The 14,565-nt window shown below is 55.9% G+C and overlaps 1 protein-coding gene across 2 annotated transcripts in view; it reads right to left on the bottom strand.

Moving 5' to 3' along the window:
• Nucleotides 1-14,565, bottom strand: part of MYH10 (myosin heavy chain 10) — a 123,704-nt gene that overhangs the window by 33,257 nt on the left and 75,882 nt on the right. For both annotated transcript variants that reach the window (XM_047089742.1, XM_047089743.1), the window contains exons 15-18: nt 5,848-6,041; nt 5,634-5,755; nt 3,579-3,648; nt 3,331-3,491 (exon numbers count right to left, since the gene is read on the bottom strand). In XM_047089742.1, coding sequence (XP_046945698.1) covers nt 3,331-3,491; nt 3,579-3,648; nt 5,634-5,755; nt 5,848-6,041 — 547 coding nt within the window. The remainder of the gene's footprint in view (nt 1-3,330; nt 3,492-3,578; nt 3,649-5,633; nt 5,756-5,847; nt 6,042-14,565) is intronic.

Genomic DNA, 14,565 nt, shown 5'->3' with positions numbered 1-14,565 from the left:
CAACCGGGAGGACGGTTAGTGCGCAGAGAAAACGCGTCTTGATGGCGGCCGGCCGCTTTCTTCGCAGACGCTGCCCCGAGCGTCCCTCGTCCTCCGCCGTGTGCCCGTGTCCGCACGTTTCCGGGCACGAAGAAACCCCCTCCTCCCCGGGTTTCTCACGCTCCCCTGGCTGGTGCACCTGATCGCTAACTACTTCCTCTTCCAACCTGGCACGGACATGGCATCGTCCCCTTCCAGCCTCATCTTGCCCGCCCTTCCTCCGCCCTGCAGCATCCCGGAGTCGGAAGGACCCGCAGACAGTCGAGCTGATGCCTCTTGTTCACAGACAGACAGACGTTCATCGGCCAGGCCACGTCCCTCCAGGACACGCAGACGCGTCTCGAGCCCCAGTCTCCTCGTTACCAAGTCTGGGCTTTCCCACTCCCCTGTGCTGCCTTCAGTGGCCAATGATCCCAGACCCACTTACTGGTCATCCTTTGCAGTATGTTCAGTTTCTCCCTCGCCTTCAGGATCGGAGCCCCCTTTCTGAAGCCCCAACCCCCCTCTCTGGCCTAAACAAACCCCAACCCCCAACCCAGGTCACTGTGCTGCCCCTCCTCCCAGTAGGTGACTTATCTTTCTACTGACGATGACACTTTCGGGACCTACAGGCTCCCCAGGCCCTACCTACCCTGTGCCCCCTGTGGCCCAGCACTCTGGCTCCGCCCCCATCACCTCCTGAACTGTCGAAGGGCTTCCTGGGCTCTGAGCTTCTCCCTCAGGCAGGTCTGTATGGCTTTGTCTGCTGCACGCCCCTACGGACCACCCACTACGGAAAACTAGGTCACCAGGGTGACCTCGTGGCCTCCTTCACCTTGTCGCAGCCCCAGGCTGGCTGCACCCCATCCACAAACGCAGCCCCCTTCCCAACCAGGCTCGGCTCCTCGGGAGCAGAGAGCACGGCCCAGTCACTCCTGTGCTCCAGCATCCAACCCAGGGAGACACGTACTCAGGGCCCCTCAAAATACGTGCCGGGTGAACAAAAGAACCATCGGGCGCCCCTAGATCTGTGATCGTTCCTCCGGCATCCTTTCCATAACTCTTTGTAAGACTGGCTACAGGGTTCTCCGGGGCAAGAGATGCACTTGAAGCGAACGGAAAAGACAGGAAGAAAAGTCTAGAATTATGCGTTCACTCCAGCAACGACCAGTATCCACTGGATTCACGCGGGACGGCCTCAAGACTAGACGGTCGCGGTTCAGGAGCACGGACGGCTCCTCTTCCCCCTTCTGCTGCCCTGCGGGTCCCGTTCCCTCGCAGGACCCCGGAACTTCCGTGTCGCCAACTCGCTACTTAAATGTCCTCCGGCTGTGGCTGTATACCTGCCCTGAGTGTCGCTCCTACCAAATCTTCTTCCTTCTTATTCCTACCAGCTGAGCCAGTTCGGCCGAGCCTTAATTTTAATAGTTTCTGCTACAAAAACAACAGTTTCAAATGCAGTTTTTAGCACCGTATAACAGCATCTGCCTTCCAATTCTCACAGGCTCCTTCAGGGCTGCCGTAGAAATCCCTCAACCTCCTTACTGAGGACCGTCGCCCTGATGTCCCCGTGGCCTCTGGGAGAAGATGAGTCAAGAACATGCCGGCCACTCTGTCTGAACGAGGCAGCTGGCTCCCCCCACCCACCCCACCCGCCACTGCCTTCAGCTGAACCTGACTGTCTGCCGGGCGCACCGCGCTCTCTGCCGGGGGCTCCGGGACCCGCATCTGAAGCACGTCATCTGGTGTCCCGGTGTCAGGAGGCCGACGTGCCACAGCCCTGTTTCCTCCCTCTTTGTCCACCGGTGCCAGTGGCCTCTAGGGTGCTCCGGCTGCCAGCTCACGGGCTTCTGTCCACGTCTGTGTGTCTGACCTGTACGCGCTGCTCTGCCTCTTTCCGAATTCTAGTCTGGCTCTTTCGAAGGCCCAATTTTGGAGCTGCAAATGACAGGCTCAGTGCCTTATGTAGCGGTCACATGCTCGTGTTCGCTGTTAGTCTTTAAGAGGAGATCTCGGGCGCCTGGGTGGCTCAGCTGGTTAAGTGTCTGACTTCGGCCCAGGTCACGATCTCACGATTCGTGGGTTCCAGCCCCTCGTCGGGCTCTGTGCTGACAGCTCGGAGCCTGGAACTTGCTTCGGATTCTATGTCTCTCTCCCTCTCTCCCTCTTTCTCTCTCTCTCTGCCGCTCCCCCACTTGTGCTCGGTCTCTTTCAAAAACTGAATAAACATTATATAAAAAAAAAAAAAAGACCTTTGTTTCTGATTATGGATCTCGGTGATAATTTTGCAGGGTTCAGAGTTCAGGGAGGAAGCGGCACGTGCTTGCACAACGTATATAGTTAACGTCCCGCGTTCCTGAAAGCTGTAGGCTGCTGGCAGCCATGAGGAAGGCACCCGCCCGTGTCCGCTCCTGTTCCGTCAGGCGTCTTGTGCTGCGGCAGCTACGGTGACAGCGGTGTTTGCGGACCGGTGACACGCTGCAAGCCTTCTGTCCTTGCGCACCGTTGCCTGGGTGTGAATCGTTGAGGACGTCACGCAGTCTCGGACTTTCCGAGCCGCCTCTTCTACTCGAGACTCTGTCACGTGTGGGCCAAGACTCACAGATCCCGCCTCCTCCTCACCGGGCTGAAATCCCTCAGGACAGCGTCGGGCGGCACACTGCCCGTCGCCCAGAGCTGCCCTGCTGCCAGGCCGACGGGGCATGTCGGGCTGCGGACCGAAGCCTCCGGAGCAGGCCCACCCTCCCCTCCGAGGCCCCGGGCTCCTGCGGGAGGAGGTGAAGGAAACACCATCACCGCGTCTGGCTCCACTCCAGTGCTAAGCAACCGGATCCGGGTCCGGCAACCGGTCTGTCTCCGTCACCACCGTGGGCCGGGGACGGCCGTCTTCCACTCCAGGGTCTCCCACCACGGCGCTCCCGATTGCTCTCTGGTCCCAGCCTGTCCTGTCGCGGTAGCCGGGTGACCCTCAAGACCCAGGGTCTTCAGCTCACCCCTCAGCGTTCTTCCTGCTTCTCCTTCCCCGCTTCCCTCACCTGCCAGGCTCCGGGCACGCCTTCTAGAACTGCTTCTGTGCTGCTCCTACTGGAAAGCTGCTCTCCTCCCAGCCCCCCTGCCCAGGGCCGGCACCTTCCCCATCCTGCGGATCTCAGAGCCTCGGAAAAACCCACGCCGAAGCAAGACCCCCAAGCCCTTTATTTTCTGTCTTGGCCCGTTTCCTCAAGGCCAAGGTGCCCTTGCACCTACAGCACAGAACAGCGCTCGGCACCCGCCCATGCTCCGCGAGTGTCGGATTCGCGATTATCCACTTACTTTCTGGCCAGGTAACCTCTGCAAACGGCCTGGAAGAAGATGATGATGTCGGTAATTTTTAAATCTCTTTCTTCCTCTAAGTGCGCCAAAACGCCAGCTCTGAAAAATATCTTGCTCTGTCCGATTCTGTACAAGTTTGGGTCCAATTCTAAAGCCCTGATCTGAAAGAGGGAAGAGTCCATTCACAGCTTGTTACGGGACACACCGTATCGATAGTCTGCAAACCAGAGAGGTCGAGGGAAGCTTACCATTCGCTCACAAGCCTGTTTGCCGTCCATGAAACCCTTGGGAATAGCATTTGGAGTCAGGATCTCGTATCTGTAAGAAAAGCAGCCCAAAGATCTCCTGTTAACATCAGTGGACATGTCTGCCTACTGACTGTGAGTTCCGGGGCGCCTGGGTGGCTCGGTCGGTTGAGCTTCCGCCTTCCGCTCAGGTCATGATCTTGCGGTTCGTGGGTTCAAGCCCCCGTGTCGGGCTCTGTGCTGACAGTTCAGAGCCTGGAGCCTGCTTCGGATTCTGTGTCTCCTTCTTTCTCTGCCCACCCATCCCACCCCACTCGCACTCTTTCTCTCTCTCTCTCTCTCAAGATAAACAAATACTAAAAAAAAGAAAAGGAAACTTTGAGTTCCGTTTCTCTAAGAGGCAAGAATCGTGTCAAAGTAACAATAAAGAAACGACCAGGGGGTAATCTGAGATTTTCTGCACATCTACCTTCTGTTTCTTGAAACAGGAGGCAAACTGAACACGAGGTTAATCCTCCAAGGACAAACACTAGGTTGAAGCAGCTGTGCCAGAGAAAAGTAAAAGCACAGTGTTTGAAAAAGTCTTTTTTCATGCCCCCCCCGCCCCCCAACGTGTTCTCAGGCCTAAAGCACAAGATGACTCTGGCTCCCTGCGGGTGACTTGTAGGCATTTATTATGCAACAGAAAAGGCTGCAAGAGCAACACCCAGAGGGCTCTGCTTAGCGAGGACCAGGGTGACGTTCAACACAGCACTGGTCTGGGGGGGACATACGTTCACGGGGCTGTACTTTTGAGATCTGTGCACTTTACGCAGATTATGTACCTCAATAAAAGGGAATTTTACCAGAAAGACGTTGCTTGTACCAAAGGACGGATCCTGGCTGTCTCCATCAGCTTTGTATTCTGGATGCCAGTGTGGCGCTTTCTTCTATCAACAGGAAGTGAAGTTCCACCCAGTGTTCATCATACAGCTGGGGCCCCAGAAAGGTCTCCCCCAAACCCATAAAGGCTAGAATAGTTTCTCAGCTGGATTCCATCTGCAATGGCAGCAGAAAGCGCCCTTCTTTGACCTGCAGACTTGTTGGTTATGGAACAGCCAAGGCTGCCGTAATCGAAACTCTGACTTCCAGCAGAAAAAGGAAAAAGCCAATGACCTAAGTCCACAATTTAACTATTTCTCACGTTTTCGTTCGTTTCGACTGCATCCACTTCTGTTATCTCCTGCCTTTTGTTGTTTGTAATCCTTTTCTAATCTATCCTATTCCCTACTCTGTATTACCGATAAAAAGACTGTAAGTCTACACGTGCGTACCTGGTGGAAAAAATACACATACGTTTACACATAAACACACCTGTGCAGATATAGTCATCGAAAGAAGATGGAAAGAAATATCCCAAAATGTTTTCAAGAGTCACTCCTGGGTGATTTTTATTTACCTTTTTAGTTCTCTTGTATTTTCAAGTTTTCCTAAAAGGAACATACGTTACTCGTTTGTTTAATTTTTATTCTATGTATTTTTTTAAATATTTCTGAGAGAGAGACAGAGTGTGAGCAGGGGAGGGGCAGAGAGAAAGGGAGACACAGACTCCGAAGCAGGCTCCAGGCTCTGAGCTGTCAGCATGGAGCCCGATGCAGGGCTTGAACCCATGAACCATGAGATCATGGCCTGAGTTAATGTCAGACGCTCAAATGACTGAGCCACCCAGGCGCTCCTTACTCAGATATTTAAAAAACCCAGTTAAGAAGGAATGATGTGTACGTCTCGGGCAGAGCTATGTGTACAAGTGCAAGATCAATCCCCAGCCCCAGCTATTTCTCTCGCACGGCCAGGAACTAGCCTTCCGAGCACCCATGGCACCTGCCGGCACGTCAGCGCTACAGAGAAGGCACTCAACGTTCTTGGGCAACAATAAAGGTAATGATGGATTATCCCTTTCCTGTATGAAAATAAAAGCGAAACTACACAAGAGACCGGGACACGTTTTTTGTGCTATCACTGTTCCAAAGCATATCAAGATGCGCCGTGATACGTCCTGGGAAAAAGGGATTGCCGTACCTCTGTCTGAATTCCTGGAAAACTATCCGGTTGGGGAAGCCCTGGCGGCAGATCCGGATTCCCTCCAGGACTCCGTTGCAGCGAAGCTGGTCCAGCACCAGATGCGGATCCAGTTTTCCAGCCTAATCAAGCAAACGAGACGTTCACCCTTCCGTCTCCGTAACCTGACCCAGGGCGATTCTGAACCCCGGCCCATCTTCCGCTTAACACGCACCCGCTTCTCGTGATTCGGGATGATGCAGCGGACGAAGTTGGGGTTGGTGTTTCGGAGCGTCGCCATCAGCTTGGTGAGGGACTCCTTGTAGAGCTGCCCCACGGTACGGAACATGCCCTTCTTGGTTTTGTAGGCAGAGCCAAAAGCGGTCTCCGTCATGCCAGTAACTTGATCCAGACCCACAATGCGGTCCACTGGTGAAGAGAAAAAAGAAGAGGAAAATGAGCCCGGCGACCTCTTTCGCGGGGCGAGAGAAGACACAGTGATAGTGCAGCAGCACAAGCTTTGTGGGGACAGATGAGGAGATGCCAGAGAGGTAAGGCAGTCAGCGTATTTAGACACCGCACAAGCCGTGGAACTAACAGCCACACACTCCCATGGCAGGGAACTCAGTGCTCGGACAGCCCCGTACCACATCCCAGCAGATGCCTCCCGCTGCGCTGGCGTCAGGAATGCGCGGTCTGTGGGACATCTTGCCTGTCACACCCGCCATCGCTTGGGAAATGCGAGATCGCTGCTGGCATTATTGATACACAAGCTGATGCTGTGACGTGTCTACTGGGAAGCGGCTTATGAAGATGTACCCGGACTCAGAGCACATCGGTGACGGTGGCGCCCAGGGTCGGGGACCAGAGTCCCGCTTCTCAGTCAAAATCACTGAAGTGGTTGGCTGGGTTACGTCAACCCGGGGGGTCAGGAGAGAGCGAGCTCCAGCTCTGCCCTCCAGGCACGAGCGTGCTTTTGAAAAGGGAGGAGAAGGCTGGGCGGGAAGCAGCCGGACAAGAAGCAGAGCCTCAGCTGAGGGCAGCGATGGTGAAACTTCCAGAAGGTTTGCTCTGGCGGCTGCAGCCGACAGGTCCCGGCACCCACGCGGACCCGACCCTTCCACGCACAGCGTGGCTGCCAGAACTTGCGGCACGTGAAGTGCTCTCGTTTAAAGCAACTGTTAAATAAGTCAGACGTGTTTCTGGAATGTCTTAAGAGCATGGACAACACCCACCGAGCCCCCCAGGAATGCCCTCCACTCCTGCCGGTTGCTCCCCAGACCTGGTGCTCAGGGAGGGGGCTTTGTGAGCAAGACCCCACTCGAGGCCCCGCGTCCAGTGCGGCTTTTACGGCCAGGACACCGTGACCCGGGAGGTAAGGTTCCTACCACGCAGGCCTTCAACCGCAGCTGGTGAAGGCCGGACAAAACCCGATTCACCTGCAGCCCACGTGCGCACTGCCCTACGATGTCTTCAAAGCAGAGCCACCACACTCGGAGGCTGGGGTCAGAGCCACGCCCGCCCGTGCCCCAAAGTCTGTCCACCACCCCCTCTCTTTCCTGTGCCTCCAAGCTGTCCCTCCTCACTTGTTCCAGCGGAAAACGGTGCCCAGCCCCAGCCCGGCACGCGCCACGGAACCGTGAACTTCCTCTGACCCCGTCGTGTCCACCCACCTGTCTCCTCAGAGCCACGCTTCTTTCTAGAGTAGTTCGCGCCGGCCACCCCTCACGCCGTGCTGTCCACCAACCGCCCGCTCCCTGGGCAGCGGGCTGGCTTCCGGCCCACCCGCCTCCCCTGCCCGACGCTGCTCAGGCAACGACAGGCCAACCGCAAGCAGCGTCTACCTGCCCTTGGCCTTGGTCCGTCTGCCGGGGGCCATCACGGCGGCCTCTGACGGCCCTCTCCACCCCGGCTTCTCTGCACACCGCCTCCTCCGGGCCTCCACCTACCTCTACGGCTACTCCGGTCCCGCTGACTTCTTTTCTCGTCCCGGGTGCCACGGCACCCACTGGGGCCCAAACTCCACTCACCTCGGACACCCTTTCGGAACAAGGCGGTCTACAAACAGAGGCACACACTGCTCCACCTGCTTTTCTCAAGGCACGCTCTCGTCCTGGGTGACCTCCCTTGCGACTTGAACTAGCTTTGCCTGACTACCCGGCACCGGTCACCAAACACGTGTCACTCCTCTCCACTCCAAAGTCACAGAGGTGCCTCTGCCTCCCACACGCTCTCGTTAACGCCGCATCCCTCATACCTAGCAGAAGTCTGGCCTGCCGCAGGCTTGACGCATAGGTCAGCGACTAGATGAAGCAAAGGTTAAGTACATTTACAGTTACCACCAGTGAGAAGAGCATTGAAAAGAAAGAGCAAGGTGCTATAAGGGAGGTGGGTGGCTAGAGATCTCTCAGAAGCAATTCTATTTCGTGCCCGGAGGGTAAGAATGAGCCAGTGGAGAGCAGACGGTTCCAGGCAGTGGGAACAGCATGTGTGAGGGCCCAGGGGCAGCAGGTGTGAAAGAAGCTCGTGCCAAGGAAGCATTACGGGCAGAGAGACTTGGGGCGCCCCCCGCCGGTGGCCGCACACAGAAGGGGCTGGGGAGGGGTCACCAGAGGCGACGCGGTGCCCGTCCAGGTCCCGAGTGGGATGATGGCAGCTGAACCAGCGATTACAGAGGGGAGGGAGCGAGAAGGGAGACTCAAGACGTTCCGGTGGCAGAACTGACTTGCTCTAACCATCAAGCCGATGTGGAAAGTATGGCAGAGAGACCGGAAGGACAAGTCCTGGGACTTTGGCTTGAGCAGCCAAGGGGCTGACGGTGCCCCTGGAGGATGGGGAGAAGAGGTTTTTGTGAGTGGGGGCACAGGCCCCGAACCCCGTAACCCTGGGGCACCCGAGACGAGATGCCAGCGGACACCCGGCCATGGCGGCCTGCGCTAGACAGAGGGACATGGGAGCGGTTACGGGACCGGATGGGCCACCCCAGGGCGAATGCCCAGGACGAGGGCCTGGGACCAAGATGGGGAGAGAGGAAGAACCAGACAGGAAGATGAGAAGAAGCCAGAAGTGGGAGGGATCAAAATCCCACAGTGGAGCAGGTTCTTGGCCACGCCCTCCATCTACCCCCATCCCTCCTCCTGTGCCTCCCGTGCAGAAGGGACCGCCAGTACCGAGGCCAGAGACCAGGAGTCACCTCGACTGTCCTCACACCAGCCGCTCACCAAAACCGGTCAAGCCAAATGTGGACATGTCTTCCGCGTGTCCCCCCGCTCCGTGGCTCAGTTTGGGCACCCGCGGCTCACCTGGATTCTGCAGTAACCTCCTGCCGGATGCGGCCTCCCTCTGCCACCCACCCCCCACCCCCAGTGTTCCTGCCACACTGGCCTGTGGTCCCAGGGTGGGGGTTAATGGGTGTTTCTGAAAGACCCTACTCAACAAGTTCCTTGTTCCTATACTTCAGACTGTTCCATTTCTCCTGCAGCTTGTAGGCCGTGGTCCAGATCCCTCAGCCCAGGAGTACAGCCGGTGACGCAGAACTCAGGCCCGAGTCGGAAGCTCCTGCCACTCGCGAGCTGTGTGACCCGGACGGAGTCCACTCCCCTGACTGCTGCAAGTCTCGGCTGCCTCCCCTGTAGACGTGACCGACCTCAGAGAAGCAGGAGGTGCCTGGAGAACATTCCAGTGCTCAACGAAGGGGCCTCTGGCCCTCCCCCCCACTGAAGCTCCAACTACAGAACAGGTGCACCTCATCAAAGACACGAGGCCCTCAGGTCCCTGCCCTTTCCTGTCTGCCCGGAAAACCGGCCCTCTTCCAGCCATCCTGGCAAACACCTCTTGGCGTTTAAACTCCTCACTCCCGGGGCGTCTGGGTGGCTCATTTGGTTAAGCGTCCGACTTGGGCTCAGGTCACGATCTTGTGAGTTCAAGCCTCACAAGCCTCATATCGGGCTCTGTGCTGTCAGCTTGGAACCTGGGGCCTGCTTCAGATCCCCTGTTCCCCTCTCTCTGTCCCACCTGCTCGTACTCTGGCTCTCTCTCAGAAACAAATAAAACGTTAAAAAAAGTTAAGTCCTCACTTCTTCACCTAACTCCCTCTTCTTAGGTCCCGGTGTCCACCCTGCCTCCACACTCGGTGGGCCAGCCCCTCCTCTAGGCTTCAGATCGTCTAGGCCAGATCCTGGGACAATGTTACCTCTGTTCTGGGTCTCTTCCCAGGGTGCAGAGCGCCCCTGGGCACATCTCCCCAGCATCTGGCACACGTGCAGGACCCTCAGAGCCACTGCCTGGTGTCTCTGGACCCTGTGACCACCAGCTCAGACGATTTCCTCTGCTCCCACTCCGACCCGTGTTGGCCTGAAAACGGTGCCTGGCAACTGTGTAATAAACTATGTAGCAAACACCCCCTCAGTGATACAGTTACCCGCAAGGACGGGTCACGCCCACAACGAAAGAGGCGGCGAGCCAAGTGTGAGCAATACTTTGCGGGGATTCGGCCGCACCGGTCCCGCCAATTCTTTGACCTGTAAGGGCAGCTGTTCAACACGATGTCATGCTGGTGTCTAAGCACGCAGTCCTGAGTGGGGGCTGCTTTTTAAACTAAAAACTAAAAACAAACAACATCATTTTCATGAACCTGAGTTTTCAAATTTGGTATTAGTAAAGGTAACCCAAAGCTAAATGTTCAGAATTTTTACAACGTTGATGCTTTGGACTTTCAGTTTGTCTGTCTTTTAATTCAAAAACTTAAACTGAGAGTCAGGTTTTAACTGAGCAAAATCATCTCGAGGGGACAAGAGACACTTGGGGAACTTCATTCAATGATCCGGGCCACGCTAGTAACACAGGGTTTCACTCCCAAATCAAGGCCTAGAAAGACCTCTATTTAAAAAGACTATGTTCTCGTCGAGAACGGTAAAGGCAGGCACCAGAGAAAGGCAGAAAATGCGCACATGAGCTTCTCGGCAACTCGAAGCGAGGCCCGTTATGGCTGCTGATCCCGGCCACCGGCCTCGGTCCGCGGCGTCGGGAGAGCGTGGGGCCGCTCGCTGGTGGGCGTCTCACAGCATCTGGTCGCCCATGGGCCTGAAAGGACCTCGAGCTACTTTACCCTAATGTTTAATTTGTTCGTCCATACAAACGTATGTGGCCGGTGAGAAGTCAGGGGGGCCCCGCAGCCCCCCCGTCCGTGAGGGCACACTTAGAATCTGAAAGCACAAAAAATGCAATTGATAATCATCGATCTCTTAAAACTGCCATCGACGGTTTTTTTTTTGAAAAGTAAGGACTGTACCATTTGGTGCCAGAGTGCTTGACCCGCTCTTCCAGGGGATGATCTCAGGACACAAGAGGTCTACGAGATTCTCACATCCCTCGCATCTGCGTGGGCCAAAATACTGGTGCTACTAAATTTAACTTCTGTATTTGAGTCCGTTCTTTGGAAATGCACTTGCAGGAACCAAAACAGGGGGGAGGAACTTGTTTTAACGTTCACATCGGTAGCCAGACGATGAATGAGAACTGTATCCAGTGTACCTACGAAAGGTGTCTGAGACCCAGCCCGTACTAGGCATGCGGCACGTTCCCAACACTCGTTTGAACAAATCAAGACAATCCTACTCTAACGCGCACTAAAACGTTGCCGACAGTTAAGAGCAGACTCGGAAACAAATATCCAACAGCCGTGAATTCCCAGAAACAATCTTTAACATCGGAAGGTGTCTCCACGTATCTCCATTACGTGGTAACAACACATTAGTGCTGGTTCCGCTATTGGGTGGTGGAACCAATCTGTTCATTGTTCTAGAAGGTCTGGAAATTTTTAGAAAAATTCCAGAAGTCCACAGGTGGACAGGGAGCATGCGATCCTCGGGTCTTCCTCCTCCAGGGGACTGCGGCTCACTGCCCCGGCAGGGCCTGGAGTGGTCTGGGCAGATGGGGACCCCCTCCTGTCTACAGCCTCTCCCGCACACCTGCTCCCCTCTCACCTTGACGGGCTCGCTGGGCGCACAGTCCGCCTGCCCTCGGCTGGGCCCTGGTGCACGGTGAAGAAAGGGGACGTGCGTTAGGTAACCGCCGAGGACCTAGACATATACTGATCTTCTGGGTTTCGTAATTACAGCGGCAGCAACATGGGTGCGGCCAGATGCAGGCTCACAGACCCTCACATGTGACACTCGCGATAACCCTGGGAGAGTCAAGGGTCACCATCCCCACGTGACCTCGGGGAGTCCAGATACAGTGCAGGGAGGCGGCTTCTCCTGGAGCTCCCAGCTCTTGTGAGGACTCAAGTCAAGGGGCGCCCTCAGGTCATGATCTCATGGTTGGTGGGTTTGAGCCCCGCATTGGGCTCTGTGCTGACAGTTTGGAGCCTGCTAGGAATTCTCTTTCCCTCTCTCCCTGCCCCTTCCCTGCTTGCACTTTCTCTTTCTCTCCAAATAAATAAACTTAAAAAAAAAAAAAAAGACTCAAGATAAAAACAAAACAGGACAAGACTATTCTGCACAACGAAACACCTCCCTCCACGATTTAACTCCGCACACGCACTGCGTCAGCCCCGACCCACAGGTCCTAAAACAGCACTAAACACAGAGATTATGACTGGTGGATAAAAGTTACAAGGAGATTAAACAACTACCATCTACCAGTCACGATGCTCGCGTCTACATGGAACTTCCTGGACCGAAGCAAAACCCATTCAGCGTTTCTGAAGCCAGAACATCGTCATCTCGGTTGGAGGCCTGGCTAAGGGAAAAGTTTCCCCCTCAGTTACAAGAAGGAAGGAAGATTTTGGTGGCTCTGAGAAGATGGAGGGAGACCCCCACGGGCCTGTGACGGACCCGAAGCCCTCCCACAGTGCTGGCTAGCCTCCCCTGGGTGAATCTGTCCAAGCCAACGGCGGCCACCGAGTTCAAGCGCAGCTTCTATGAAGACAGGACTGGGAGGGGGGGGGCGTAGAGGGAGGGTCCTCTAGCAACAGTTAGAACTTGCTCCTTGCACTTCTCACGCTTTCTCTGGTGGAGCCCAGCCTTCCAGAGCCGTCAGTGGCCACCTGGTGCTCATGGTGGTCAGGACACGGAAGGCACAGAGCCGGGGTCACAGCCGGGGGAGGGGCACGCACCGCCCTTCGGCAGACACACAGCCCGCCGTCCGCCCCCTGGGAGTCCAGACACGCTGCCTAGAACGTGAGGTTATAGTCCCCCGTAGCTGGCTCGTTGTTGGTGTATCTCACAAGGTCTAGACTGTCAAAGCAGATTTGGAAGAAAACTGTCCTCTGGATTACAGCAGAAACTCGTATGACCTCTCTATTCAGCCTCTGGGAACTCTGCTCCTCCTCTGATGCTTCTGGAAGCCCGTCTCTACCCCAGCCTCTCCCCTTTAACCCCAGAACCTGCATGGATTCTCCGTGCTGCTTCCCTAACACTCTGGGGCCCTTGGATGCGCACGTCCTCCCTAGCTCTGTGTTCTCTCGCCATGAGGGTACGCGCTGCGTGTTAGCACGCCAGAGACACCTGGAAGCCTAGAAACTGCTGCATCCGTTCTTCTGAGAAGTCACTGGAAACACTGAAGCCCCATGTTTTCACTCAAAACCTCCTTGGGGTTGGAACCCATAACACTTATCGGGGAGAAAGACATTTTGCTGCAGAAACACCACGCACAGCTGCCGAGACCAGAGTTAGCCACGGTGCACGGACGGAAGGCCCTGTAAGGACAGGGAGAGATGGAGAACCCTGACCGTTGGTTCTGCCGACTAACCCAACCATGGGGAGGTGAACGAGCTCGCTCCCTGCCAGCGTGAGGAGGTCACCTAGGGGTGGCTCTGTACGGGGCGCTGCTGGCACGGAAATGCACCTGGTCCGCACACCGTGAAGATCAGGGTCCTACAAGAAGATCATCTGTGCTGCCGGCGAGGGAAGACCCGCCCCGTCCCCTTTCAGTCGCTCTCCCCACAACTTACTGACCGCGTGCGGACCAGCACGGTCCCTGCTCTCAAAGAGCTCAGTCTGGAACTCTCTAAAGCGATCAAGAATCCAGAAGAGTTGGCGGGGGAGGAATTTCAAGAGGGCCCTCGATGCTGGGGCCAAGTCCGAAAGATCAAGCACTAACCTTTCAGCCCGTTAGCTCAAAACTACCTCCCACTTCTGTCTCCCTCGCCCCGTGTCCTGGACTCGGGCAGGACTCCCCGAGGCCAAGGGGGACTGCATCAGACAGTGTCTTCCTCTGGACTCTCCTGTGGAGGGTGCATTCCGGCTCGGGTACAGTCCGGCCCCCACCCCGGCACCCAGCGCTCCCCACACACTTCCTTCACCGGATGCGACCCAGAGCTGATGGTGCGGATCGTGACCTGGGTAAAGATGGGCATGCTCCTTGGACTGAGTTTTAAAAAACTTTGGACATGCATGCAGGTCTCAGCATTAACACGCTTCAAGAATCACTAAGGGAAACCGTGCGAGATGAATCTGACTATCTTGGGATTTCACTACTTGACAATTTCACTGTGTGATCACCAGGCTGGGGATACTCTTTCCGGGCAGGGCTTTTGGAGGGCCTCCAGCCGTGGCTAGGCTGTATTTGAAACCAGGGCCGAGGGTTCAGACCACAAGGCTCAGCTGTCTGGAGCTCAATTTTGGGTTCCAGGTGCAAATTCGACCAAACACCGCACTCCATCCTGGTCTCAGTTGCGCCGTCGGGCCTTGTGGATGGTTCCACGGTCTCTAGTTCCAACAGAAAAGCCAGGCAACTATACATGTACATAAATTCCAAACAGAAGGTATAATGATGAGACCAGCACGTGGGAGGAAGGTGTAATTATCTGTTCTCCAGAAGTTCGTGGCTTAGGAAGAGAAACAATCCCTTTCTGGAATCCCAGGTGCAGAGGTGGCTCAGAGACCGGGGAGACACTACTGGTTCCCAGCATTCCCTTGGAGGACTGTGTATCAAAACGGCACTACTGGAA

The sequence above is a fragment of the Lynx rufus genome, unplaced genomic scaffold (genome assembly GCF_022079265.1).
Source record: "Lynx rufus isolate CCGP_SWC_20201006 ecotype Redwood Valley unplaced genomic scaffold, mLynRuf1.p SCAF_28, whole genome shotgun sequence".
In the NCBI taxonomy this organism is placed as follows: domain Eukaryota; kingdom Metazoa; phylum Chordata; class Mammalia; order Carnivora; family Felidae; genus Lynx; species Lynx rufus.
The sequence above is the reverse complement of the archived record's forward strand: the minus strand, read 5'-3'. Positions and strand labels throughout refer to the sequence as shown.